Here is a 27,423-nt window from a genome sequence, read left to right on the forward strand (position 1 = left end):
ATTTGCAGCCTATAGGCTTCTTACCAAGAGGCAAAGAAGTAACAGTCCATGTATTATTAATCTCCAAGGCTGCAATCTCAGCTGACATGGCATCTCTCCAATGAGAGTGCTTGACAGCTTGATGATAGAACTCAGGTTCAGTATCGGCAGAAATGGACATTAGAAAATATTTATGTGAAGGAGAAAGATTAGCATAAGATAGAAAGTTGAAAATATCCTATTTAGAAGAGGAAGACAAAAGGGTAGAAGAACCTAATGAATCATAAATTGTTGAAGGATCTGTTGTGGAGTGTGCAAAATAGGAATTGCAATGAAAGTTATGCAAATAACCAGGTACCTTTCTGATTCTAGAAGATCTTCTAGGAAGATCAGAAGGCAATGGTACACTGACAAAAATTGGGGAAGAAGAAGATGAATCATTTGAATAAGAAGGTGAAGAGGAGTTAAGAGATAATTTAGGAGAATGTGTTGTTGAAGGCACAATTAAAGAATCTAAAGTTGAACATTCAACAGGAAAAATAGAAGGTATGATAAAAGAAAAATCAGTGATATTTCGAGAAGTAAAAAGAAAAATATGTTCATGGAAAAGAACATTTCTTGATATAAAAAATTGATTAATTTTTACATCAAGAAGTTTGTAACCTTTTATGCCAAAAGGATAATCAAGAAAAATCCAAATTCAAGCCTTAGGATCAAATTTGGTTCGAAATCTTTGTAAAGTTGAAACAAAATAAAGGCAACCAAAAGTTCTTAAATGATCATAAGAGTGAGAAGTTTTGAACAAAAACTCAAAATGAGATTTTTGTTTTAAAAGAGGAGTATGAAGCCTATTAATGAGATAAGTTAATGTTAAAACAACATCACCCCAAAGATGAATAGGCAGATGAGACTGAATCATCATTGTTCTAGCTATATTAAGGATGTGCTGATGTTTTCTCTCCACAACAGAGTTTTGTTAAGAAGTCTCAAGTCTCAACATAACTGTGTTGATGTATTATGCCTTTAAAATGTAAAAAATGAGCAAAGAAAAATTTTGTGCCATGATCAGTGCAAAGTGATTTTATTTTTAAATGAAATTATGTTTTAAGAATTTTATAAAAAAATTCTAAAAATATGTGAAACTTCAGATTTATGCTAAAGAAGATAAAGTCATGTAGCACGAGTTGAATCATCAACAATAGTAAAAAAATATTTGTAACTTTCAATAGTAGGTACAGAGTATGGACTCCAAACATCACAATGAACAAGATCTAAAGGAGCAGCAGACAAATGAATATTATTAGGAAAAGTTAATTTTCTTTGTTTAGCTAAATGACAAATCATACAAGGATTGCATGGAACAGTCAATTTAGGAACAAAAATATTTACAAACAGCATCTTGAAATTAGAAAAATGACCAAGTCTATTATGCCATAGCTCATAGCTCATAATTAGAGCATTTGAAAGAAATAGAGCAAACATGTGAATATATTGTATCAGGTAAACAAGCAGCACATGTACTAGAAAATGAAGTATTTTTAGAAATAGAAAGGCCTGACTGTTGCAGTATATAAATGCCTCCCTGCAATCTACCCACTCCAATCAACCTCCAACGAATCAGGTCCTGTATTAGACAAATGTCAGAGGAAAATAAAAAGCATTAAGTTAATGATTGTGTTAACTTACTAATGGAAATCAATTTGAATTTAAAGGTTGGAACACATAGAACATCATGTAAAACAAGATGTTTAGAAATGGAAACATAGCCAATATGTGTAACATACACATATTGACCATTAGGAAGCTTCACATAAGTATTAACAGAACTGGTAATAGAAGTAAAACAATCAATAGAATGAACCATATGATCAGTGGCTCCAGTATCAAGAATCCAGGAATTTGAATCAAATGTAGCAGATTGAGCAACAGAAAAAACAAAGTGAGTATTATTATGAGGAAAAATAATACCAGAAAAATAATTCGAAACAACTGTATTGATAGCATAAGGAACTTCATCAACAAATTTAGAAGGATGAGGCATGGATAAAAGTTGCTGATACTGAACCTCAATCAAGGAAAATGGAGAAACAACCGAGGAGTTGCTATCATTAAGGACAACATTATTAGCTATAGACTGTTGCCTCTGTTTCGGTTTGTAGCCTAGGGGAAAACCATGCAATTTGTAACACTTTTCATTACATGATCAGTAATTCTATAGTGTTTACATACTGGTCTATCCTTTTTCCAAAATGATTTAACATATATGGTTCCATCAATTTGAGAAGCAAAAACATGTTAATTAATAGGGGAAGAGAAACAGAAGGGATTTCTCGTTAATGTTCCTCTTGTAAAACAAGAGAACAACTTTATTAAGAGGAGGCAGAGGCTCCATAAGCAGAATCTGTGCATGAGCAGGTGCAAAAAATTCATTCAATCCCATAAAAAATTGTAAAACACATTCCTGTTGAACATAGGAGTTCAACATTCGTACAGCTCCACAAGAACAAGAAGGAACAGACTTGTAATTAGTAAGTTCATCCCAAAAGCCTTTAAGACAAGTAAAATAATTACTCACCGAAAGAGAATCCTGAGAAAGTGAGGAAATCGATTTCTACAACTGAAAAATCCGAGGTCCATTTTTCTAAGAAAATTGTTCCTTAAGATCTGACCAAATCTCACAAGCAGTTGTAATATACAAGATATTAGAAGAAATTTAAAAAGAAACAGAGTTTAACATCCAATATATCACCATATTGTTACATTGGAGCCATATAGAAATGAGAGAATCCATCGGATTCGAAAGTTTAGGAATAGATCCATCAACGAATTCAAGCTTGTTTTTCACCAAGAGAGCCATGGACATCAAACGTGATCAAGCATGATAGTTCTCACCTAGAAGAGGCTGAGTGACCAAAAAAACACTAGGACTATCACTAGGATGAAGAAAGTAAGGAGAAGTAGCATCCTCGGAGACGGATTTGTGAGACGGCGCCATGGAAGCAATAAAAAAGGACATCTGATACCATATAAAAGGCAAACCCTTGGAGAATACAAATGGTGAAATCCTAGCACAACAAAATAGATGAAACCCTAGCAGAGCAAAAGTCGAGAAAAGGTTTTGGAGAAAAAATACCTCTACTGAATAAAAACCGTTCATGTACAATAACTAAAGCAAGTATTTATATCAATACATAGGGAAATAAAATATATGTGACTAACACGTGATACAAGGAAGAATTAAAAGAATAAATTTAATTCATGATAGTTTCATATAAATGCATTGAGCTGACTTGTATACTTATTTTTTAACCCAATTATTATAATTTCATATATAATATAAGAATAACTATATAATATAAATAATTTACAATTATAATTGGATTCATGATAAGATTTTTTATTATCAATATCCAAACCAATAATATATAAGTAAATTTATATTTTCATAAAATAAAATGACTTATTAACAAAAGAAAAGACACATAAAACTAACATTTATAAAATTTAATAATAGAATTTATTTGTATTATACATGTTGACAGTAGGTTTTGCAGATTGACCTATTTATTAATCGTGTATTATCGGATAAATCCGTTTTGACTCAAACCCATTTTGAATAGACCCAAACTCATTTATATAAAATAAAATACGCTTATTTCATGTAGTGGTCATGAACGTGTCATATTCCTAGTTTTCAATAATAAAATTGAGCTAATATGTATATTTCTTAGAATTCAAATTGAAATATGTACATTGGACATTCTATTGTAAAGGCTTATCTTTGCACTGATTGGACAACCTTGTCAATAGTCAACACCCTAACGGCTAGCATTTCTAAAAACACACCGTTTTGTCGATTGGAAAATTTCGACTTCGGAATTTCACATAAATTTAGCTCCAATACAGGGAAAAAAAAATCTTGTACTAGCCATTTTCACTTAATTAGTTTACTACTAAAAAACTATTATCAAATTACCCTCAATCAATGCCGCTTATTATATCATTTCTCATTTAAATATAATATTAAGGGTCCTTCTACTGTGTCGTCCAGCTCTTACCGTTATGCGTGCTCCTAGTACAATTACATTTTTTTTTTCAAATATTTTTTAAAATACACAAATATACTAGTAATAAATTTTTTAAATATTTAAAAAAATTAAAGTACATGAGTAGTCAAATCCATGGAACAAAACTAGAGAACAAACTAGCATTTTCCTAATATTAATTGAGGTAAGGGTAGGACTATTTTTTTATTTTTATTTTTTATTTTATTTTAACACAATTAGCCTTGAGTAAATTATGTTTGACTTATATATATATATTATCCCAACTTAAGCCGACACGATCCAAATCTAAGATGTGAGATCTAGATTTGTCAATTTTTATTATAGCTTATGAGCTCGATATAAAATTGACACATTAGGGTTGAGAGATTTGTTTCATTTAGTTAAATGAGTCAAATTATGGTAGACTCATATGACATGAATCCAACTTAATACGAAGTGAAATTAATATAGAAACATTAAATTGTCAATCCTAATCGAAACTACATAACACCGTGTTATGATTTTGAGGGTTAAAAATTTAACCAAATTAGTATCCAACAATCTTAGGACTTTTGAATCAATGGTTGGATCTCTAATAATTGGAATCAGAGCATGGACCATGTTATGGGTTCAAGTCACGGAGGGGGCGACCTATAAGCTGTATTAAAATGTCTTGGTACTTTGTTATGGGTTCAAGTAACTTTGTATTAAGTTATTGAATACTGATAGATGAGTAAAGTTGCCAAAAGGAAAAGGGCTACCACCAGGTCAGTGTCGATAGAGTGAGTCGCCGTGGACGTTGGATTCAGAAGCGTGGTGGAATGTTATGATCCTGAGGGTTAAAAATTTAACCAAATTAATATCCAACAGTCCTATGGCTTTTGGATCAATGATTGAGTCTTTAATACACCGACAATATTTTTTCCTATTAAGCGAAAAAATAAAGAGATTAATTTTACTAATGAAATTACGCATTTTAGAAGTTGATAACACATTTTCAATATGAGTTTTAAGTAAACTATATTACCCTTCCATTGGCCTAAACCATAAATGAAGTATGTTTAAGTTTCCAAGTGATACACATAGTTCCTTTATTAGTTTCATTTATTGGAGATACAAGGCTACAACTAGGGATGTCAAATTATGTTAATAGATAGTGTTCGTGTCGTGTCAATACATGTATATTATATTATATGGGTCAACCTTAACCTGATTCCTAAGCTTATCGTGTCAACCTGTTTTGACCCGTTTATGTAAATGAGTTAAACAAATTCGAAATTAACCTGTTTGACCTAGTTAAGTTTAACATAATTTTATATAAATATTAAAATCATAATATTTATAAAAAAAAATATAAAACTAATTACAAATCCAAAATTACAATCCAAATAATAAAAATATCGAAATTTAAATTTCAACAATTTTATTTTTAGGTATAAGGGTATAATTGTAACTTTAACCTTCTTAACGAGTTGACCCGTTAAGCAATTGTGTTTTAACAGGTCAACTCGTTTTGACCCAAACTCGTTAAGAATAAACCTTAATCTGCTTCTATCATATCATTTTCGTGTTGGGTTAACGAGTCGTGTCACATATTGCTACCCCTAACTACAACATATCGTCATTGAAGAAGATGTCTGGGAGATAGTTCTATGTGAATAAGGTTTCTTTTTAACTATCTGATTAAATTGAATCGTTCAGATAGATAGTATATTGTGTGAAAATCTTATAAGAGTCATGTGATTAAAGCGTGCAAAGTTTATATGACGTGTCTATCTTTGTCTAAAATTGTACAATCAAATTCGATTATATAATTAAAGAAGCTCTCATCTCAATTTAGGCATTACAAAAAGAATAAAGTTGGTGCCCATATGGATAGTTGAGTGAAGATGCAAAAATTGTTGCTTAACAATTTGCAGCATGGTGGATGGGTAGCGTTGAAAAGGGAGGCAAAACGGTCCATCAGACTTTGGAATAAGTTTAAATGGAAGATTATTATTTTTAATTTGTGTTATGATTTCTATTTATTAATTAAATATGTACAGTCATAAATGGTCTTGAAGTTGGATATAAATATATTTATATATATATTCACAAAAAAATGATAAAATTATGAAAAATATAGTTTAATCTTTCTTACCAAAGAAACTTAAAAAAAAACTCATATTAATAATAAATAATTGTTTTGGAAAAAAAAAAAAAAAAACAAACTCATATTTGTTTATTTTCGATTACTAGCATTAAATATTTATTTGATCAAATAATAAAAAGCCCAAAAAGGACGTCCAATTTCTTAAAAGCCCTCTTCTTCTTCGTCTCCTTCGTCTTCTCCATGCCCAGCCCACTATTCGCAGAGGTCGCATAGTCCCCCCTACCCCTCCCCACGAACACAACCTTACCAAACCAAAGCCTATGCGCCATTGAGAACGAGGAAGAACCGAACCCTAGAAACTAGAGGGAAAGGTAGAGACAGAGAGAAGACGTAGATACGCTTTCATGGCTGGCATTTGCGGGGGCGTTTTGCGTTCTAGGGTAAATTCGTGTTGATTTCATTTGGGAATAGGGTTCGTGTTGAAAACCCTAGGAGAGAGAAAGTGTTCCTAATTTCAAGTCTCCCGCCCCAATTCAGGTACTTTTTGTTGCTCTTTTGGTGTGTGGTTTTCTTCCCCGTGGTTATGAAACCCTAGAGTCCTGAAATTGGTGCGTATTGCGGGGGGTTGAATGGCATTAGGTTTTTATAATTTGTTATAGTCAATTCATGTGAATTCTGTTAGTTTTTTGCGACTGTTGTGCATTGTGATCAAATGCTTGAAGGTTGAAGCAGTAAGTCACGTTCTTTGTGAAGATGTTATATTATATGTTATTGTAAGTCATAAATAGTGTGCCTATCGGGGGGAACTTAGTGGGGGCATGTGTTTAAGTGGTAAGCTAATGATTCTGGTCCGTAATGGATTTCTCCCAATGTTACGAGAATTTGATGGAGAATCAATGCAGGCAAGGCCCTTGCATGCAAGTGTTGCTCATGGGATGTGAGTTTCTATAACGAGTGTCCATATAAATGTAGTGAATCTTGTTTACAGTTATTAAAAACCGTGATTTGACAATGCATTTGTTGCATAATTTTTTAATTTTGACTGGCAATTCAGTTGTTCCGTTATTTTACTTAACTGTATCAACTAGACGCCATCTTGTAGTGATAATAACTAGTTTGATAGTTAAATGCTTGTCACAATTTGTGGTTAGCAATGCAGTACTATTTTTATAAGAAAGACAATTTTATTAAATGCGCAAAGGGGCGTTGATCAAGTACACAGGGTGACAAGAGGAGCACCTAACTAAGGAGTTTAACCCTAATACCTAGGGGAGGATTGAGGGAATTATGACATCCCTCACTGGGTCTCATTCTTGGCTTACAGAGGGGAATGGCGGCAATCCAAAACCTTGGGAAGAAAAGTGAATTGGCATCTAGCCAGCTTTGTCATGTCCTTTAAAATCATTTTTAATGCCCAGTATATGAGATGTTTTAAATTTCTTTCAGATTGAATGAGACCTTATTAGTGCTGATTTTCCCCCTAAGTGCTTATCTTACTGCAAGTTCCTCTAGCTTGTGCTTATATATTGCATTACTAGAATATAAGCAGATTTCTCCTGGTAGTGCAGCCTGTTATTTATGATGCATTTCATTTATATGTGGTCAATGCGAATGTGTAAGCAAACATCCTCTCATGATTTTAGGCCTAGTTTGGTTACACAGCTCAAACGATCTCATCTCATCATTACAACTTTCCCAAACTTCCACACAAAATATAATAAACAATTCAATTTTTTCAAATCTCCAAACAAAAATAATATTAAAAAATAATATTAGAATATTATTTTATTCAACTTTTATCTCATCTCATCTCATCTGTGTAACCAAACGAGGGCAAGTTTTGCTATTGAGGAGATGTCCATGCAAACAATTTTTTTACCCTCTTGTTTTGAGAAGCACATCGAGTAAATCCTTATGCTTCACTTTTTAAGTGGGATTCTTCTATACGTTAGCTTCCTTTTCTGTAGTGAATTTTTTTAGAAACTTGTTGAAGCTGACAAGATTTTATTGGTGCAAAATTCTTATGTTCAATGCATTAATAGCTGATTGAATCTGTAATTCCAATAATTTGAGCTTTAATGCATTTTTTATAGAGTTTTTTTTTGGCCAATACTCTTGAATTAAACTGATGAACCCAGCAGGCATGACATGATGTCAGGGCTTGGCATTGGATAGCCTCCCAATGTATCACTCTTTAATTTTATGTGATTTTTTCTTAGCTCACTTATAAAAGAATGCAATTGTTAATTAGCTGCCAAAATTTTTATGTTTCTGTGTTGGTAACTTGGTATTCTATCTCCCGTATACTTGGGCCTTTGTCTAGTTTTATGATCAATAAAAATTTGTTTATAGATAAAAAAAAACATGGTATTCTATCTTTAGCTTACTCATAAAAAAAATCTGCAGCTATTTCTGTACCTTGAATCTTAGGTCTTGAATGCCCATGGTTTGTGGAACAAATGGCATCTCCACCCTGTAAAATAAGTTGTAAAAGGTGATGAGGTAATGGGTCCAATCCTATATGGGTTTGCGAGTTGTTTTTACCTACAAATTATCAAAAAAAGAGTTTATTTACCTACAAATAAAAATTTCCATGTCTGGAGTGACTTCTATGTTGTAATATCATTTAACTTGTGATTTCCATTTATGTGACATTTATGCAACCTGAATATTCACTTGTAAAAGGGGGTTTATTTCAAGGTGTTTGGTTTGAAAACAACATTTACGATTTTAAGATTTACATTTATTTACTTAGCCACTTCTTCACTCTCACAAGACCTTTTGTCTTTTGCTATCACAAGTTTGTGGAATGTTGAATAGATGGGAGGGGGAAGATTGTAGGTATAATGGTAGGTATGCATGGATGTAGCTCAGAGTCTGGCCTCCTCGTAAATGCTGAGGTTGATTCTATGGGTGGAGTTATTGATGGCGGGGTTGGTATTGGTATGAAAACCTCTCCACGCCGAGCAGCAATTGAGAAAGCTCAAGCAGCACTTAGGTGATACTGGCGTGCTCCTTTTTGCTTAATCTCTTTATTAGTGTAATTTCTTTATCTCGGTGTATTCTCTGTTTTTTATTTTGTATGTAAGAAGATATATTACTTTTTGGTAACAGGCAGGAGTATGATGTTCGTGAGGAAAGGAGAAGGGAGCTAGAATTTCTTGAGAAGGTGCAGAATTTTGATCTTTCGTTTGCTGTTTATGAAACTCCAGTTTGTGGATGAAAATAATCCTAAATATTTTTTTATTTCAGGGTGGCAATCCATTGGACTTTAAGTTTGGGAATGCAGCTTCAGTTAGTGTCCAGTCTACTTCACTCACCGATCAGCATCCAGAAGTAATTGTGACCAGGTAGATTCTTTTTACTGTTGTGTAGTTCTGGGTGATGGATTTACATTATATAAAAAATTGTTTCTGATAGGTTAGTTATATCCATTTTGTCTCATTTTATTTGCTAATCAGTGAAGCGAGAGGTAGTTTTGCATTGGCTGCCTCACCTCACGGAGATTCTGTTGAGAGTAGTGGTAGACCGGGGGTTCCTGCAATTTGTGAACCCAATAGTGCTGATAATCTGTTACTTTTTGATGGTGACAATGAGTTACTTGAAGGTGAGAGGAGTTCTATACAGCCTGGTAGAAGAAATAAAATTCCTCCATCAGAGCAATCTTCTCAGATGGATGGGAGTCAAAATGCCAAGGAATCTGAAGATTCAGCTTTTCTCCGCCCATATGCTCGAAGGTATAGGTCCAGACCAAGCCGTGATGGCTCTCATGGAAGGGATGGAAAGGAGATGATGTCTGAAACAAACAATGCGAAGGAACAAAATTTATCTTTTGCTTCCAATTTAAAGGCTGCTAGTTCAAATGGTGATATTGTTTCAAAAATTATATCCTCTGACAATCAATTGGATATGGACGTGGACGGTTTGCGAACGCTAGAGACTATTGGCAGTAGCCCGCCTGAAGGTAGGTTGGATGCCAAGGCTCCCAAAAGCTCGAGGGATAATCAACACGATCAACCTTCTCAAGTTAATGCTCAGCAAACTGCTGTTGATATGGCTTCAGGGGGACCTGATTTTGTTCAAGAAAGGCATCTGGTAGTTTCAGCTAGTGTTGAAGATCCACCTGTTGCAACTACAGCAAAAGCAGAGAATGAAACTAGATCTGGTCAGCTGAATGGGTTTGACAGCACTCAATTGGATAGAGAAAGCAAACTTAATGAAGGTCAAAATAGTAATGCAGCATTTGGCACGAAGGGTTTAGATTCAGAGTGCTCTGGTACCCAAACTAGCCTAGGCGTAGATGTAAATAATGATAATGACATGTGTACTACCACTAGGAATGCTGTATCTAATGGGAAAACTAAGGAGCAAACTTCAGATTTTGAAGAGACAATGGATTTAGTAGGTGGTGAGGTGGTTAAAGAAAAGGATAAGTCCTATGGTGTTGACAAAAGGAACGAGACCAAGCTGGTTGATGGTGGTCTTATTTTCAATGCTCATTGTGATTCTGTTTCTCAAAACCACTCTAGAGATGGTACTACATTCAAAGTTGAGGAAGAGATGCACACAAATAGACCTGAATTGCAGAAAGAGGTGACATATTCTTCTAACATTGAGGGGATGCGACAAAATAAACATACTGAATCAGATATTGAGGGGAAAGCGGATGAAGTGTTGGTTGATAATTCCAACCCTAGCAAGGAAACCGTTTGTGCTGGCAGACACGAAGAACCCATGGATATCTCGAACCGTGAGCTTCCAGGGGCTGCTTTGTCAGGGAGGGACTCTTCTGGTGCCACTGACCTTCAAAGTTATTCTGGTAACTCCTCAAAATTGACAGACAAGGCGCATGAAGATTCTATTTTGGAAGAGGCACGAACTATAGAGGTTCTTAGTTTACCTTTTGTTCTGGTTTATGACCCCTTTTTCTCAAGCGTGGTTTGAAGCAATTTTTCTATTTTCTTTATCCTCCATAAAGCTATAAAGGACTGACATAATGTTATATACAGGCGAACCGTAAGAGAATAGCAGAGTTGTCTGTCTGTACTTTATTTTCGGAGAATCGGCGAAAATCTCAATGGGATTTTGTTCTTGAGGAAATGGCTTGGCTGGCAAATGATTTTGCACAGGTATGATTTTATGGAAATTCCATTCTTTCAGATTTTTTCTCATTTGGACCTTTCGTTCTCTCTTGAATTTTATCTTGTCTGGTATGGACTTTCTAGTGCACACAGTTTGAAGTACATTTTTTTAATAATAAGAATTTCATTAAAAAGCACAAAGGCGCAATCCTAGTTGGAAATATACTCTTTGTCCAAAACTTTCTGTGGTTAACCATATCCGACTATATCCCTGCTGTAACTCTGTTTCCCTCATTATTGTTATAGGAGCGTCTTTGGAAGGTAGATGCTGCTGCTCAAATATGTCGGCGGGTTGCTATTACTTCTCAGCTGAGATTCAAAAAACAAAATCAATTTTGGGAGCTAAAAAGAGTAGCTCACACCTTGGCAAAGGCTGTCATGCAGTTTTGGTGTTCAGCAGAGGTTATTTCAAATAGTGATAATCCAGGTGTTGGTCAAAAGAACTGCAAGTACAGTTCGTTTGGATCAAGGAAGGTGGATGGAGATGAAGTTTCTAAGGACAAGATTGAAGGATCTGATACGGTGCGGGTTATTTACTTGTGACCCTCTTTTCTTGTGTGTTTGTTTGATATTTAGCCGTTGTTCATTGTCCCACAACTTTTTTCTTTTCTAATATCTCATCTATATTATCACATATTTATCATAAAGTGCAGTTAGCTCTATGGTTATGGTTGTTTAAATTTCATGTCCTAAGTATATATGAATCAATTCACTTATAAAAAAAAGTACATATGAATCAATACAAATTTGGTTTACTAAAAAAAAAGTATATATGAAGTGTCAGTAATGAATTTTGAAGGAGAGAACATTTGGAAAATGGAGACGGTTTTTTGGAGAAAGATAGAGGCAGGTCTATTTGCAGCAGTATGTGGATAGTCTTTTTCGTATGGAAAGATGGAGTAGCAGTTTACTTTCTTTTATATACTGATTTCAAGTCAAGAGAGTAGGAACCATGGGAGATAAATTGATCATTAGGAGTGTGGATTTTCTCTGGGACTTTTGTTGGATTTGAACCTCATAAACTAGCAGAAGTGGGCTGGATGTTCTGAAGCATATGTTCAATAATATAGATCTGATCCTTTTAACTACCTTTAAAAGGCATGTAAACTACTTAAGTTTTAGATGTTTCGTCCTTTAGTACTTGGATATGATGCTAGCTTGGATGTGTTGAGTTTGAGTGATGTATCTTGTAGCTTCTGATCTGTTTATCAACTGGAGCATTGGACCTTTGGTTTTAAGATGAGTGTCTTCTTTTGCTGAAAAATTCTTATTCGTATGCCCTCGCAGTTTTGTCTTACTTTACAGCAGATATAATACTGTCTAATAATCTGTCTTTTTTCCCCTATAATTTGTGATTCTGGGCAGAATGCAAGTGAATTGTTTTCCAAGTAATAGAGTTTTTATCTTATCTTGGTGTACTTGTTGATAACTATTTTTGTGGTCATGGGCAGAAGACAAGCAAAGAAATGGGGACACAATATCCCAGACAAAATACTCCAATTGCTGTAATGGGATATGCAACTAGATTTTTGAAATATAATAGCTCTCTCGGTCCTTCTCTTCAAGTGCTGGCACCAACAACTCCCGACAGGATATCTGATATGGGAATTGTGGAGATTTCATGGGAAGATCATCTTACTGATGTATGATCCAAGTTTCATTGTACTTGTATTTATCTAACTTATCAATGTTGACGTGTGTGAACCAGCATTATGACCTTCCCTTCCTTTCTCACTTACAGACATAGATATGCTGTTATTCTTGTGCTAGGTTGGTTATTATGTCTTGAAAGCCTTCTAGGCTTGCCATACGTTACACTGCCTTGTTTTTTTTCCTGATAACCAAATGCTAGGCTGCCTTGTAAAGATGACTTCGCATGTTTGTTTCTATTAAAATTTTCTTTCCATATTAGATCAAAATTCCTTTTCAAATATTTTACACTAGTTTATACATTGGCAGGAGTGCCTCTTCTATTCTGTTCCATTTGGTGCATTGGAGACCTACAGAAAATCTATTGAATCTCATCTGCTACAATCTGAGGTAAATATATTTTTTTTCTGAAACTATTTCCTCCATTCATGTTTACATTGTGAATAAGATTGCCTATATATCTTTTTGCTACGCATTCATTCATTTGTTCTGTGGTTGTGGGTGACTTTGATGTTTTAATTGGCAAAAGACAGTATTATTCTGAATGTATTTCACATAAGCAGATATTTCTTTTGCAATCATATTCTTACCATGATTAAATTGAATATCTCAGAGAACTGTGAGTGCCATGCAAGAAGAAGTTGAGACATCAGCTTATGATGCTGCAGCAGGTATTGTTGAGACTACTGCAATCTATCAGTCCTTGTTGATCAGTCTAGTGATCCTTACAAGTTTATTTTCAAATTCAGGGTATGCATATGAAGAGAGTGCGTATGATGAGGATGAAGGAGAAACAGGAATGTTTTCTTTGCCTGGAGCCTTTGAAGGTAGCAATTCATCAAAATTTTCCCAGAAGAAACGCAAGAAATTGAAGTCATACCCTTCGAGGTCATATGAAGTGGGAGCTGATTTGCCATTTGGACAATGCACAACTGGAAATCAACAATCGATGTTGATCGGAAAAAGGCCTGCCAGTCTTCATCTTGGTTCATTTCCTACCAAACGCCTGCGCACTGCTACTAGGCAAAGGGTTTTGAGTCCTTTCAGTGCTAGAACAACTGGGACTGTACAGGCTCAAGTTAAGACTGATGCTTCAAGTGGAGATACTAACTCTTGTCAAGATGACCAGAGTACTTTGCATGGTGGATACCAGATCCAGAAAAGTGCTGAGGTTGAGTCAGTTGGGGGCTTCGAAAAGCATTTGCCTTATGACTTTGCAGAAACATCATCAATGAGGCCTAAAAAGAAGAAGAAGGCAAAGCATCTGGTACATAAGAACTCCTGTCAGCAGACACCAGGGGCTTCTTTATTACCAAAAAATTGTTATTATTTGCTTCTTATGTTCTTCCTTTACCTCTGTTAAGTTTCTTAAATTTTATATGGTTGCAGGCTTCTACGTATGGCCTTGGATGGCAGCTGGATTCTGCTGCTCTTAATGAACAGGTGATCGTTGTTCTGTTCATTTTTTCATTGAAAGTTGTTTAATATAATATGAATCTGATTCTGCTATTTTTGATGAGCTGACGACCTTTGTTCTTTTCATTGAATACAGTTTCAAATTTCATGAAACTTTATTCTTTTTAACAAATTGAACTAAAATGATTGTAGTCATGTATATTACTTCTTGAAGAACAGCACAAGTACAGCCAAGAACTGGAATCAGAGTAAATGCAAAACCTAAAGCACTGTTCTGTTTCTCTGTATTATAGTGTTCTAAATTTGGGCTTTATTCTTTAACGTTATAAGGTGTTTATAAATTGGGCCATTATGAAGTTGAAGATGATAAGAGTTCGTCGCTGAGGAGGATTTCGTAGTGGGAAGGATTTTTTTTTTTTTTTTTTTTTTTTTTTCATTAAACAAATTTTTATGTCTCAAAAGAGTAAACAAGAGCCCAAGTGTGTGACAAGTGTGTGAGACATATACAAGAGCAATGCCTAAGCGTGCTAGTTTAGTGATTCAAGGAGTTCATGAAAAGTCATGCCATGAAAATCAATTACAATTGACCCATGGAGTAAAGTATTAAAAACTAAGTTTCTAAGCTTATCCATTGACCGCTCTTGATCTTAGAAAATTAATGAGTGGAGGAAGGGTGCTCTTCACTAAATTTTGATGGGGAGGATATGTGTAGACTGGCTACTGCTTTTTGTGAAGGGGTTTAATGGATGAGGAAGTATGGAAAGATTTCTCAAATTCAAAGTGGTAAATGGTACTATAGGGTCCAATGGTGCTCAAATGAAAATGGCATATATATTTTTTTGATTGGCATCGGGTGTCCGAGAACACTGTCCAGACTAATCCTGGGGGTGCAAGGAGTTTTCCGCAAGTGCACTTTGGGTAATTAAGGAGAAAATTCTCCAATTTGATGACCCCTAGAGATTGTTTTCACCCAAGGGGATTTGAACCTTAGACCTGGAGGGGGGGCAATACCTCCAAGCCCAAGGCTTTTACCACTTGAGCCAAACCTTAGGGGTTATGGCATATATTTGGCATTAGTAGGGTTCGGTGGTGGATGTAGGCAAGGTTATCTGGCCATCCCAAGAGGTAGATCATGCAAAAGGATGGTTCATGTAAGAACTATGTATCCAAACATAGTTCAAGAGGAGGGGGATTCCTATTCCATCCAGGTGGGCTTGGATGTGATTTCGGTGGGTGAAGAGTTTCAGAATTATCAGATTAATAGGAGGGGGATTCCTATTCCATTGAACTACTGTTATTCAAACCAAGCCTCAGATTGGGTCATTAATGAGGTGAAAGAAATTCAACATTATGTGGGGATTAATTGTGAGGGGTATGAAGAGCAGTTTATAGCATTGTTAACTGCTATGGAAGCTGGACATCAACAAAAAAGAAAGGGGGATTCGAAAAAAATTCGGGAGCTCAAAAAATTGGCGTGGTTGATGAATTCGGAGGGGAGCTCCAATAGGAGTAGGGTAAAAGGGAAGGGGCTAGCTGTTCCCAAATGAAGCCTAAGATTGTGTCTTGGAATGTGCGTGGGCTTAACGAGATAGATAAGCGCCATCGGGTTCGGAACTTGCTTCGTGAGTGGAAAGCTGACACTGTTTGTTTACAAGAGATGAAGATGAAAATGATAAATAGGAAGATTGTGTGGAGTTTATGGAGCGGTATTCATGTGGATTGGGTATTTTTGGCCTCAATAGGGGCATCAGGAGGAATTGTGGTGATGTGGGATAGGCGGGTGGTGGAGAAAGTGGAGGAATATATAGGGAGATATAGGATAGCGCGCTCTTTTAAAAATGTGTCCGATGATTACTTATGGGCTTTTGCAGGTGTATATGGACCAAATCTAGACGTCGACAGAAGACTATTGTGTGATGAATTAGCAGGGGTTCATAATTGGTGGGATCTTCTATGGTGTATTGGGGGGGTTTCAATGTGGTGAGATTCCCAAGCTTTCGCTTGGGAAGAAGAAGATTGAGGCCTGCAAGCGTGGAGTTCTCAAAGTGTATCTTTGACTTGAATTTGGTAGACCTTCCTCTTTTAGGGGGCCTGGCCACGTGGTCAAATAACCAGACTTGGTCTCGGTTGGATCGCTTTCTAATTTCACCTGATTGGGAAAGCCATTTTCCGGAGTTTTGGCAAAAGCGTTTGGTACGTTTAAATTCGGATCATTGGCCTATTTTGCTGGATTGTGGAGGCAGTCATAGTGGTAGACGATACTTTAAGTTCAAGAATATGTGGCCGAAATCAGAAAGTTTTGTGGAGAGGGTTAAACAATGGTGGATTTCTTATCAGTTCAATGGTACACCCAGTTTCATTTTTGCCAACAAACTGAAAGCCTTAAAAAGATACCTGAAGGAGTGGAATAAACAGTCTTTTGAAAACGTAAGGGAGAACAAAAATACCAAGTGGATGGAAATTCAGGAATTAGAAACACTCCAAGCAGGGAGGCCACTTTCTGAGGAGGAGCAATCACAACGGACTGTATTGGTCGCAGAGCTTGAGAGGATTATTTTACAAGAAGAAATCTCTTGGCGACAAAAGTCGAGAGCACTATGGTTAAGGGAAGGGGATCGGGGTACGAAGTTCTTTCATCAAATTGCAAACTCGCATAGAAGAAATAATAACATTGAGGTACTGAAAATTGAGGGGGTGGAGTGCAGGGAAGAGGAGGTTATTAAAGATCATGTTATTGATTTCTTTGAGAAGCTCCTTACTGTGCAAGTGGGGTGGAGGCCTACTCTTGATGGTTTGATTTTTGACACTATTGAGACGGGGGATGTAAATAGGCTGGAGAGAGCATTTGAGGAGGAAGAGGTATATGAGGTAGTAAGAAATATGGTAAAAGATAAGGCTCCCGAACTCGATGGTTTCTCTATGGGATTTTTTCAGGAATGTTGGGAGGTGATAAAAGAAGATCTTTTGAAGGTGTTTCAGGAGTTGTACTCGGTTGGGAAATTTGAGAAAAGTCTTAATACCACTTTCCTTGCATTAATACCTAAAAAGGTGGGGGCTACTGAGATTATGGATTATCGGCCTATTAGCTTGGTGAGTGGAGCTTACAAGATTATTTTTAAAGTACTTGCTAATCGGTTAAGTGTGGTGGTGGGGAAGATTGTAATTAAGCCTCAAAATGCATTTGTAAAGGGTAGATAGATTCTTGATGCGGTTCTAATTGCCAATGAATGTCTAGACAGTAGATTGAAGGTTGGGAGTTCAGGGATTATGTGCAAGCTAGATATGGAAAAGGCGTATAATTATGTTAATTGAGATTTTCTCCTATGGGTAGGTGTGGTTTTGGGGTGAGGTGGAGGTCATGGATCAGCTGGTGTATTTCTACGACAAGATTCCTTGTGTTGATCAATGGCAGCCCAGAGGGTTACTTTCCGAGCTCTTGAGGTTTGAGACAAGGGGATCCGATATCTCCTCTACTTTTTGTTATTGTTATGGAGACACTAAGCAGGATGATCTCGACGTTGGTGGCTAATTGTTTTGTAGGATGTTTTCAAGTGGGATCTTCGAGTAGGGGTATTACTACTATTTCTCATTTGTTGTTTGCAGGTGATACGCTTATTATGTGTGAGGCTAATCCAGATCAGTTGCGTGCTGTGAAGGCGTTGTTTCTTGTGGTATCTGGCTTAAAAGTGAACTATGATAAATCTGAGTTGGTGCCGATTGGGGGAGTCCAGAATGCCCGAGAGTTGGCTGGGATATTGGGGTGTAAGATAGTGGCTCTTCCTATGACGTACCTAGGACTCCCGTTGGGTATAAATTCGAGGTTGTGCTCGATTTGGGATACAATGATTGAAAAAATAGAAAGGAGACTGGCAGGCTGGAAGAGAATGTACTTGTCGAAAGGGGGCTGGATTACGTTGATCAAGAGTACATTTTCTAATCTACCTATCTATTTCTTATCATTATTCTCTATATCGGCAAGTGTGGCAGGTAGACTTGAGAAGTTACAGAGAGATTTTCTGTTGGGTGGTTTGGGAGAGGAATTTAAATTTCATTTAGTCAAGTGAGAGAAGATTTGCCGTCCTATCTCTAGTGGAGGGTTGGGTATTAGAAACTTGAGGTTGTCTAACCGGGCGTTACTTGGAAAATGGTTGTGTCGATATATTAAGGAACCAGAAGCCTTGTGGAAAGCAGTGATCGAGAACAAATATGGTGGTTTAGGTGAGGGTTGGTGTACTAGAGAAGTTAGAGGCACCAATGGAGTGGGGCTATGGAAACATATAGGAAGAGGGTGGGAGGCTTTCCATCATCATACTCGGTTTCAGTTGGGAACAGGTCCAGAATTAGATTTTGGAAGGATGCTTGGTGTGGTAACAGTGCGCTTCGAGATTTGTTTCCTATATTGTTCCTGATCGCTAGTGACAAAGATGCCACAGTAGCGGAGGTTATGGGAATCTCGGGTGGGAGTACACTGAAATATCAATTTCATCCTGGCGGCACAAGACTGGGAGGTGGAGAGTTTTGTAGATTTGTATAGTCTGTTGTATTTGTGGCGTTCGAATATCCAGCATGAAGATGGTTTGTGGTGGACTCCTGCAGGGAGAGGGGTATTCACAGTTCGTTCCTTTTATAAGGTTCTCACACAAGAACCTGAGATACAGTTTCTTTGGAGAAGGCTTTGGAAGAACAAGGCTCCACCCAAAGCTTCTTTCTTTGTGTGGATAGCTTTCGTAGGCAAGATTCTCACTACGGCTAATCTGAGAAAGAGGAGGATAATCATTACAGATTGGTACTGCATGTGTAAAAGTGGGGGGAGTCGGTGAATCATCTACTTTTACATTGTGAGGTTGCTAAGTCTCTCTGGCATGAATATATTACACATTTTACTTATCAAAAAAAAAAAAGGTCTCTCTGGCATGAGGTGTTTAAAAGAATGGATATAGTGTGGGTGACGCCAGGATCGGTGGTGGAGATGTTGGCGTGTTGGACCTCCATTCGAGGTGTACAACAGATCAAAGCGGTTTGGAAAATGATTCCGATTTGTATCATGTGGTGCTTGTGGCAGGAACGTAATGAGCGGACATTTGAAGACAGAGAGATCTATGGTGGAGCTTAAATTTTTTTTTTGTTAGGACTCTTTGTACTTGGGCAATTGTTGTGGACTTTAATGGCATGAATCTTCATGATTTTTTAGTTTCTAATGCGCCTATGTAGATAGGGCATAATGACTTTTGTAACTGGCAGTTGGTGCCCGTTTTTAATTAATAATACTTGTTTACTTATAAAAAAAAAATGTAAGAACTATGTAAAGTGGGAACATAGTTCTAGGTCATTATGGTTGTAGCCAAGGCGGTGGAAGAGTTGCTCCATTGTGGCAATGTCACTGAGGGGTGATGACACCAATTATTGTGGTGGCACCGACTCCTATGGAATGTGATGACATATTGATCTATATATAAACATAGTAATTTTTCAAGGACACTGAAGTCTTAAAAGGAGTTCTCAGAGACGAAATAATGAGGAACAGAGCAGTAGCATGATTGGTAAACTCGAGGTGTGCAAGGTTGTCAAAGATAGGGGTACACAAGAAAGGAACTTGTGAATGGATGCTAATGTTGGGCTTTTTGATGAGCAAGTGACACATCCAAAGCTTGACACATCAGAAGAGCACCGGTTGATACCAAAGGTGAGTGTACATTTGAAATGAAAATGTTGGGTAGAAGACAATTCCTCACAAGGGGAAATGGGGAGGAAAGTTGTTATGGTTGGTACAAACTTCAAGACAAACATTCTTGAGTTGATATCAAAAGAAAAAATAGGGCATTACCTATAGATTTAATTTTGTAAACTGGGTATGTAGTGGGTGAGCCAATAGAAATCGGGCATCCTGTTCCCATAAATCAAGGCTTATCAAATTGGGTACTACAAAAATGATTGTGTAGGGATATCGTGTGAGGGCTTTGAAGAGCAATTTATGGCTTTGTTTATTGCAATTGTAGTGGGGTATCCTCATCACGGATCAACCCCCACACAAAAATGGGGCCTAAAAAGAATTAGAAATCTAAAAAGACTCACTTGGTCTATCAACTATGATTCAAGTGGGAGTTCTAATCGTCGTTGACTCGAGGGGAGGGCATTTTTGGATTCTTTATGAGTCCTAAGCTATTATCGTGGAATGTTAGGGGATTGAATGGGGGCAATAAGCTCCTTAGAATTAAAAATCCACTTTGCAATGGAAGATAGATGCTATTTGTTTGCAAGAAACTACGCTAGAAGTGGGTTTTAGAAGCATTTTCTATAGCTTGTGTGGTTGTCATAATGTGGGATGGATTTATTTAGTGGCCAAAGGGGCGTCAGGTAAAGTATTGCTATGTTAGGATAATAGAGTGGTGAAAAAAGAAAAACAAAATGTGGGAGAAATTATGGTGGTTTGTTCCTTTAAAAACATAGGAGACTGCATTTATTGGGTTTTTGTGGGTGCTTATAGGCTAGATTTCGCTACGAGTAGAAGGGGTGTGTGTGAGTTGGCTAGGCTTTGTAGTTGGTGGGACTAAACGTTGCGTCGGTGGGGATTACAATTTCACTTGGTTTCCAAGTTGATGATCAAGTGAAGTTCATCTTTTTTCTGCTATGGTGGATGTCGTAATTCTCATTAGTGAGTAAGACCTTATGGATATTCCCCTTGTTGGAAGTTCTTATACGTGGTCAAATAATTGAAAAACTGCTTGGTCTAAAATCAATAGATTTATTGTATCCGTAGGCTGAAGTGCATTTTCGAAATTTATGTCTAAAGAGGGTACACAAACTTTGCTCGGACCATTTCCTTGTTATTATTGATTGTGGAGGCATTTAAAGGGGTAGAAGGCACTTGAAATTTAAGAATATATGGCGAAAAGCATAATTGACCGGGGTGAGACATTGGTGGTCTTCATATCATTTCCAAGTAATCAAGCGTTATTTTTGCTTGAAAACTAAAGGCTTTGAAGAATGACTTAAAAGACTTGCAATGAACTTTGGCAACATGGGGCATTGAAAAGAGTCTCTCTTGGTGGTCTTATAGGGTTTGGATGGCGTGGAAGAGGAATGAGTACTATCCGAGGAAGAGAAACTAAGGGAGAACCAAGTGAGCGTTGACTTAGAATGGGTCTCATTAATGGAGGAATTTTCTTGGAGGTAGAAATCCAAGGCCTTATGGTTAAATGAGGAAGATGAGTGTACAAAGTTTTTCCATCAAGTGGCTAACTCGAAGAGGAGAAACTATGCTATTGAATTCTTCTAGTTGATGAATCAATCTCATCTGATAAAGTTTAGTTAAGAACCAACTTATAAAAAAAAAAGTTTAGTTAAGAACCACATTGACCAATTTTATAAGCATTTGTTTTTAGAGCATTTTGTATGGATGCCTAAACTTGGTGGATTAGCACTTGAATAATTGAGGAAGAGATGACCACATGGCTAGAGAGGCCATTTGAAGTTAAGTTCACAGAGTGGTAAAAAGTATGATTAGTGATGAAGCACTGCTCCTAGATGGTTACTATTTTTTTTTAATCTTGTTGGGATGTGATTAAAGAAGACATTATAAACGTAGTCTAGAAGTTTCTTACTATTAATATGTGATATCCCATATGACAAGAGGATAAGGTAGGTGGTGTATGAGATCCCACATTGCTTGGGAAGGATAAATTCTTGCTCTTTATAATTTTTCAATGGGCTCCAATTGTATCATTGACTAGTCTTTTTGGAGTATAGGTCATGTGGTTTGGATCTTCCATTGGGGTGTTATATAAGAAGTTTGAGAATGTCTTGATTCCACTTTAATAGTCTTGATTCCAAATAATGGGAGTAGTGGACTTTAATGACTGCCCCATTAGTCTTGTGCATGGGGTGAGTTGGGTTGTCGAGAAGATTTTTCGAAGTTAAAAAACGCATTTATGAAGGTATTTCATGAATTCTTAGTTAGGAAATTTGAGAAAAGTCTCAACGCCACTTTTATTGCACTTATTCCCAAGAAGATTGGGGCATTGGAGGTTAAGGATTACCGGCCAATTAGCCTTGTGAATAGGGTGTATGAGATCATTTCCAAGGTGCTTGCAAATCGACTGTGAGGAGTTTTGGGTAGATCATTACGAAAACCCCCAAATGCATTTGTATGGGGAAGACAAATTTTGAACTCAGTTCTCATTGCCAATGAATGCCTAAATAGTAAATTAAAATCAGACAATTTGGGTCTCTTGTGCAAGTTGGATATGGAGAAGGCTTATGATCATGTTAACTGAGATTTTTTGTTGTATTTGCTGGGAGGTGTGGTTTTGGGGAGAGGTGGTGCACATGAATTAGGTGGTGCATATCGACGGCCAATTCTCAGTTTTGTCGAATGGCTGCCAAGTTGGGTTTTTTAACAGCTCCCGAGGTCTAAGGCAAGTCGATCCTCTGTCCCCACTTCTATTTATCATAGTCATGGAGGCATGTAGCAGAATGATTTCAGTGATGGTTAACAATGGGTTTTAGACTGGTTTTTTGATTGGTAACATACATCGAGGTACTCTTCACATTTCCATTTGTTGTTTGTAGGTGATACCCTTATTTTTTGTGAGGCAAATCTAAACTAGATTCAGGCACTAAGGGCACTTCTACTTTGCTTTGAGTCTGTTTCTGGGTTGAAAGTGAATTTATCCAAGTCAGAGTTGGTTTCAGTTGGCAACATTTGTAATATCTGGCTTTTAGGTAACACCCTTGGTTGTAAGATCTCTTCCTTCCCTGTGAATTACCTTGGGCTTCCTCTGGGGGCCACCTCCAAGGCTAAAACTATTTGGGATGCAGTAATTGGGAAAATTGAACGAAGATTGACAGGTTGGAAGATATTGTATTTGTCGAAAGGTGGTAGGATTACTCTAATTAAAAGCACTCTTTCCAATCTACTTACTTATTTTTTTTTTTATCTTTGTTCCCAATTCCCTTGAGTGTGGCAGCACATATTGAGAAACTGCATTGTGACTTCCTTTAGAGCAGACTTGGGGATGAATTTAAATTTTATTTGGTCGAGTGGGACAAGATATGCTCCCCAATCTCTTATGGTGGATTGAGAGTTAGAAATATAAGGGTGTTCAATCGGGCTTTACTTGGGAAATGGTTCTGGCGCTATAATACGGAACACGAAGCTTTATAGAAGTCGGTGATTGATTACAAATATGGAGGCTTGTGGGGATGGTGCTCTAAGGAGGTAAGCGGGGTTTATGGCGTAGGTATATGGAAGCACATTAGATGAGGGTGGGGAGTATTTGCCCGTCATACTAGAATTGTGATGGGAGATGGCTCAAGAACTAAATTCTGGCTTGACATATGGTGTGGAGATAGAGCTCTCAGGGACTCGTTCCTTATAATGTTCATACTTGCACGTGAGAAGGAAGCTTCAATGGCGGACCTCATGGAGAGGAATGGTGATTTACTCCAGTGGAATGTGAGCTTTACTAGGGTGGCCCAAGATTGGGAAGTCAGCAACTTTGAAGATTTCTTCCAACTCTTATACTCCATGAGACTGAGCACGTAAGGAGTTGATACTTTGTGTTGGATACCTACTAGAAAATATATATTTTCAGTTCGTTCTTTCTATAAGGTCATCACACAATCGCAAAATAATCGCTTTCCATGGAGAAGAATTTGGAGAAACCCTCTTAGGGCGGCATTTTTTGCATGGACAGCGTTTTTGGGAAAGATTTTGACGATGGATAACTAAACAAAGTGGTGAGACTATGAACCATCTGCTACTACATTGCGAGATTGCTAGAGCGTTATGGGTTGATGTATTCAAATGGTGCATTTGGAAGGAACAAAATGATTGGATATTCAAAGGCAGGGAGCATTCATTGGAGGAGATTGGATTACTATTTGATAGAACTTTGTTTCTTTGGGCCGAAGCTGTAGATTTCAATGGCCTCGATTTTCTTTTTTCTATTTCTTCCTCCTAAATAGGTGTTATCTCTTGTAGACTTCCTATGTACTTAGGCTATGCCTATCCGTATTAATATAATTTAACCGTTTACTTGTAAAAAAAAGCATTTACTAGAGGTAGACAAATTTTAGGCGTGGTGGTTATTGCTAATGAATGCCTGGGTAGTAGGCTCATCTCAAGAGAACTAGGGTTGCTTTGCAAATTATTGAGAAGGCCTTTGATCATGTGAATTGCATCTCTTCTTTATTGGCTTGGGATATGTATTTTGGGAGAATTAAGGATCTTGGTGCACTCTTTATATTTCATAGTGCAATCTTTTGTATTGGTGAATATCCCTCCTATTGGCTTTTTCAGTAGTTCTTGTGGTCTGAGATTGGGAGACTTGCTTTCCCCGTTACTTCTCATTATGTCATGGAGGCTCTTAGCAAAATGTTACCAGCGGCATTTGGTGGAGGTTTTATCTTTGGCTTTTCAATGGGAGCAAACAATGTTGGCATGCTTAGTATTCCACATCTATTGTTTATAGATCATGTTCTGATATCGTGTGGACCAAATTGGCTCATCTGCGCTTTGAGGGCTCTTTGTTTATGTTTTGAAGCCTCCTTTGGCTTTTGGGTAGAAAGTGAATTCAGCCTAGTTAGAGCTGATTCTAGTGGGTAATGTTCCTACTGTGGATAATTTGGCTAGCATTTTGGGTGTTGGGTATCTTATTTTCCCGTGAAATACCTTGGCCTCTCCTTGGACACCTCTTTCAAGGCTAAGTCTTTTGGAATGGTATGATTGAGAAGATTGAGCGCCGATTAGTTTGTTGGAAGAGGATGTGTATGTTCAAAGGTGGTATATTGCTTTGATAAAGAGTACTCTCTCCAATTTACCTACATATTTCTTATCTTTGTTTCCCCTCCTTATTAGTGCAGCCAATCGAATAGGGAAGCTACAAAGAGAGTTTTTATAGAGTGAAAAGGTAAAGAGTTCATAATCACCTAGTAAACTGGGCGGAGCTCGAAACTTGCTTCTGTTCAACTATTGCCGTCTAGGGAAATGGATTTGGTGGTATCAAAATGAGAGTGGCCTTGTGGAAAGCACTGGTGGATTATAAGGGCATGTTTGGATACTGAGAATTCTCAGAATTCTCAAAACTTCTCATAATTTCACAAACCACTTTTCAATTTTTCAACTTTTTCATCTAATCATCACCTAATCATTATCAAAATACAAAAATCAACACAAATTTTACAAACTTCAAAACAAAAATAATATTAAAAAATAATATTCAAACATTATTTTAACTTTATAATATTTTTATTCAACTTTTTCTCTCCCTTCCCAAAACCCAATAAAACATCTTCACTCAAACCATTTCACTACTATTCACAAAATTCAGAGATTCATGGGCCAAATCATATGAGGTGGGTTTTGGAAGAATATCATAAGAGGATGAGGGTGTTTTCTAGTCATACTAGGCTTGAGGTGGGTGATAGCTCTAGGACTCGGTTTTAGCATGATTTATGGTGTAGTTATAGGGCCCTCATGGAAGCTTTCTAAGAGATCTAAAATATTGCACTTGCACAAGAAGCTCCAACAGCTGTTCTATTGGAGTTCTCCAGTGGCTCCTTGCATTGGAATGCTAATTGTATCAGAGCTGCCCAAGATTGGGAGGTTGATACCTCCACAGAGTTCTTTGGAGGGGTAGAATAGATGCTTTGGGTCCCTACTAAAAAAGGTGTCGGACCGTTGGGCTGCCAATCCACCTAAACCCAATTGGTGTTAGGAAAGACACACTCAAGTCTTTTATGGCATTCAACTTTGCACCCACAGGCCTGTTTATAGAGTGCTCGCAGGGAGCGGTATTGTGGACACTCTTCAACAATCCCTTCCTCACGATGTTGTTCTTGTGACTCAAACCCATGACCTCTAGCTCTAATACCATTTGTTTAACCATTGAGCTGCCAATCCACATAAAACCAATTGGTATTATGAAGACACATTCAAGTCTTTCATGCCATTCGACATTGCATTCCATAGGCCTGTTTAGTGTTTATTAAGTGGTCGCAGTGAGCGGTATTGTGGATACACTCAGACAAAAGGGAAGCTCATTATCTGATCTTTCTGTATGGTCCTTGCACCCTAGTATTGTAACCCATTCCCCTGCGTGAATATTTGGTGACAAACACCTATTAGAGCAGCTTTGTTTGCCTGGACAGCTTCCTTAGGGAAAATTCTCACCATAAACAACTAAGGAGACATGACATCATTATGACATATTGGTGTTTTATGTGCAACAAAAGAGTGGGGAATCTGTAGGCCAACTTTTGAGATTGCCAATATACTTTAGAATGGCGTTTTTAGTTGTGTTGGCTTGGCTTGGGTTATGTCCAGAAGCATAGTAGACTTCACCCATTGGAGATGGTTATGTGACAGCCCATAAATTGCAACAGTATGTGAGATGGCCTCTATTTTTCTAGTGTGGTGTATTTGGAGACTAGACCTCATTATTTGGAGAGGGTTATATGGCCATCCTCAAATTGCAGCAGTATGGAAGATGATCGGTATATGTCTAGTGTGGTGTATTTGGAGAGTGAGGAGGGGATTGCATGTGAAAATTGAAGTTTAAAACTTTTTTTTTTGATAATTTGTTCTTTTGGATAGTTTCTATAGAATGAGCTGAATTTCTGTGATTGTCTCGCCTCTTTTCCCTATTTCTAATTTGGTGTTCTCTCGTAAGCTATTTGTGTACTTAAGCTATGCCTTTTGCACTTTTAATGAACTCTTCGATTACCTATCAAAAAAATAAATAGATCTAATGTTGGCATTTTGGCTTCAAAGTTTTTGGTAAAATTTGTGCTGGAGGGAAACTTTTGGTGCATACATCTTTCATGGAGACCTAGAGATAATATCAATTGTGCCTTAGTTAGTTTTAAGATAAAGGGTTCCGAGGGGAGGTTTTTTTAGCAAGCTCTATTTATCAATGCGCTCAAGCCCAGGTGAAGAAAAAATAGACTCTAAGTGGAGGGCGCATGGAGAAGTTTCGGTGACAGGAAAGTATAAGTGTCTTCATAGCATTCTGAGGACTCTTATGATATGGCAGTTGTTTCACAATGGGCCAAGCAGGCGTCTCTCTGCTCTATCTCGTTTCTTTTCATTAGCAAGCTT

General features: G+C 37.2%; 1 protein-coding gene across 3 annotated transcripts in view; it reads left to right on the forward strand.

The window, feature by feature from the left end:
• Positions 1–6,345: 6,345 nt before the first annotated feature.
• Positions 6,346–27,423, forward strand: part of LOC108989043 (chromatin modification-related protein EAF1 B-like) — a 28,515-nt gene continuing 7,437 nt past the window's right edge. For 2 of the 3 annotated variants that reach the window (XM_018962486.2, XM_018962487.2), the window contains exons 1-12: positions 6,346–6,654; positions 8,919–9,115; positions 9,232–9,286; positions 9,370–9,467; positions 9,579–11,004; positions 11,127–11,246; positions 11,505–11,780; positions 12,710–12,901; positions 13,218–13,298; positions 13,522–13,579; positions 13,658–14,175; positions 14,298–14,351. In XM_018962486.2, coding sequence (XP_018818031.2) covers positions 8,964–9,115; positions 9,232–9,286; positions 9,370–9,467; positions 9,579–11,004; positions 11,127–11,246; positions 11,505–11,780; positions 12,710–12,901; positions 13,218–13,298; positions 13,522–13,579; positions 13,658–14,175; positions 14,298–14,351 — 3,030 coding nt within the window. In that variant the 5' untranslated portion in view covers positions 6,346–6,654; positions 8,919–8,963. The remainder of the gene's footprint in view (positions 6,655–8,918; positions 9,116–9,231; positions 9,287–9,369; positions 9,468–9,578; positions 11,005–11,126; positions 11,247–11,504; positions 11,781–12,709; positions 12,902–13,217; positions 13,299–13,521; positions 13,580–13,657; positions 14,176–14,297; positions 14,352–27,423) is intronic. The other variant, XM_018962488.2, reaches the window with a different exon arrangement.

Source organism: Juglans regia, chromosome 10 (assembly GCF_001411555.2).
Source record: "Juglans regia cultivar Chandler chromosome 10, Walnut 2.0, whole genome shotgun sequence".
Taxonomy (NCBI): domain Eukaryota; kingdom Viridiplantae; phylum Streptophyta; class Magnoliopsida; order Fagales; family Juglandaceae; genus Juglans; species Juglans regia.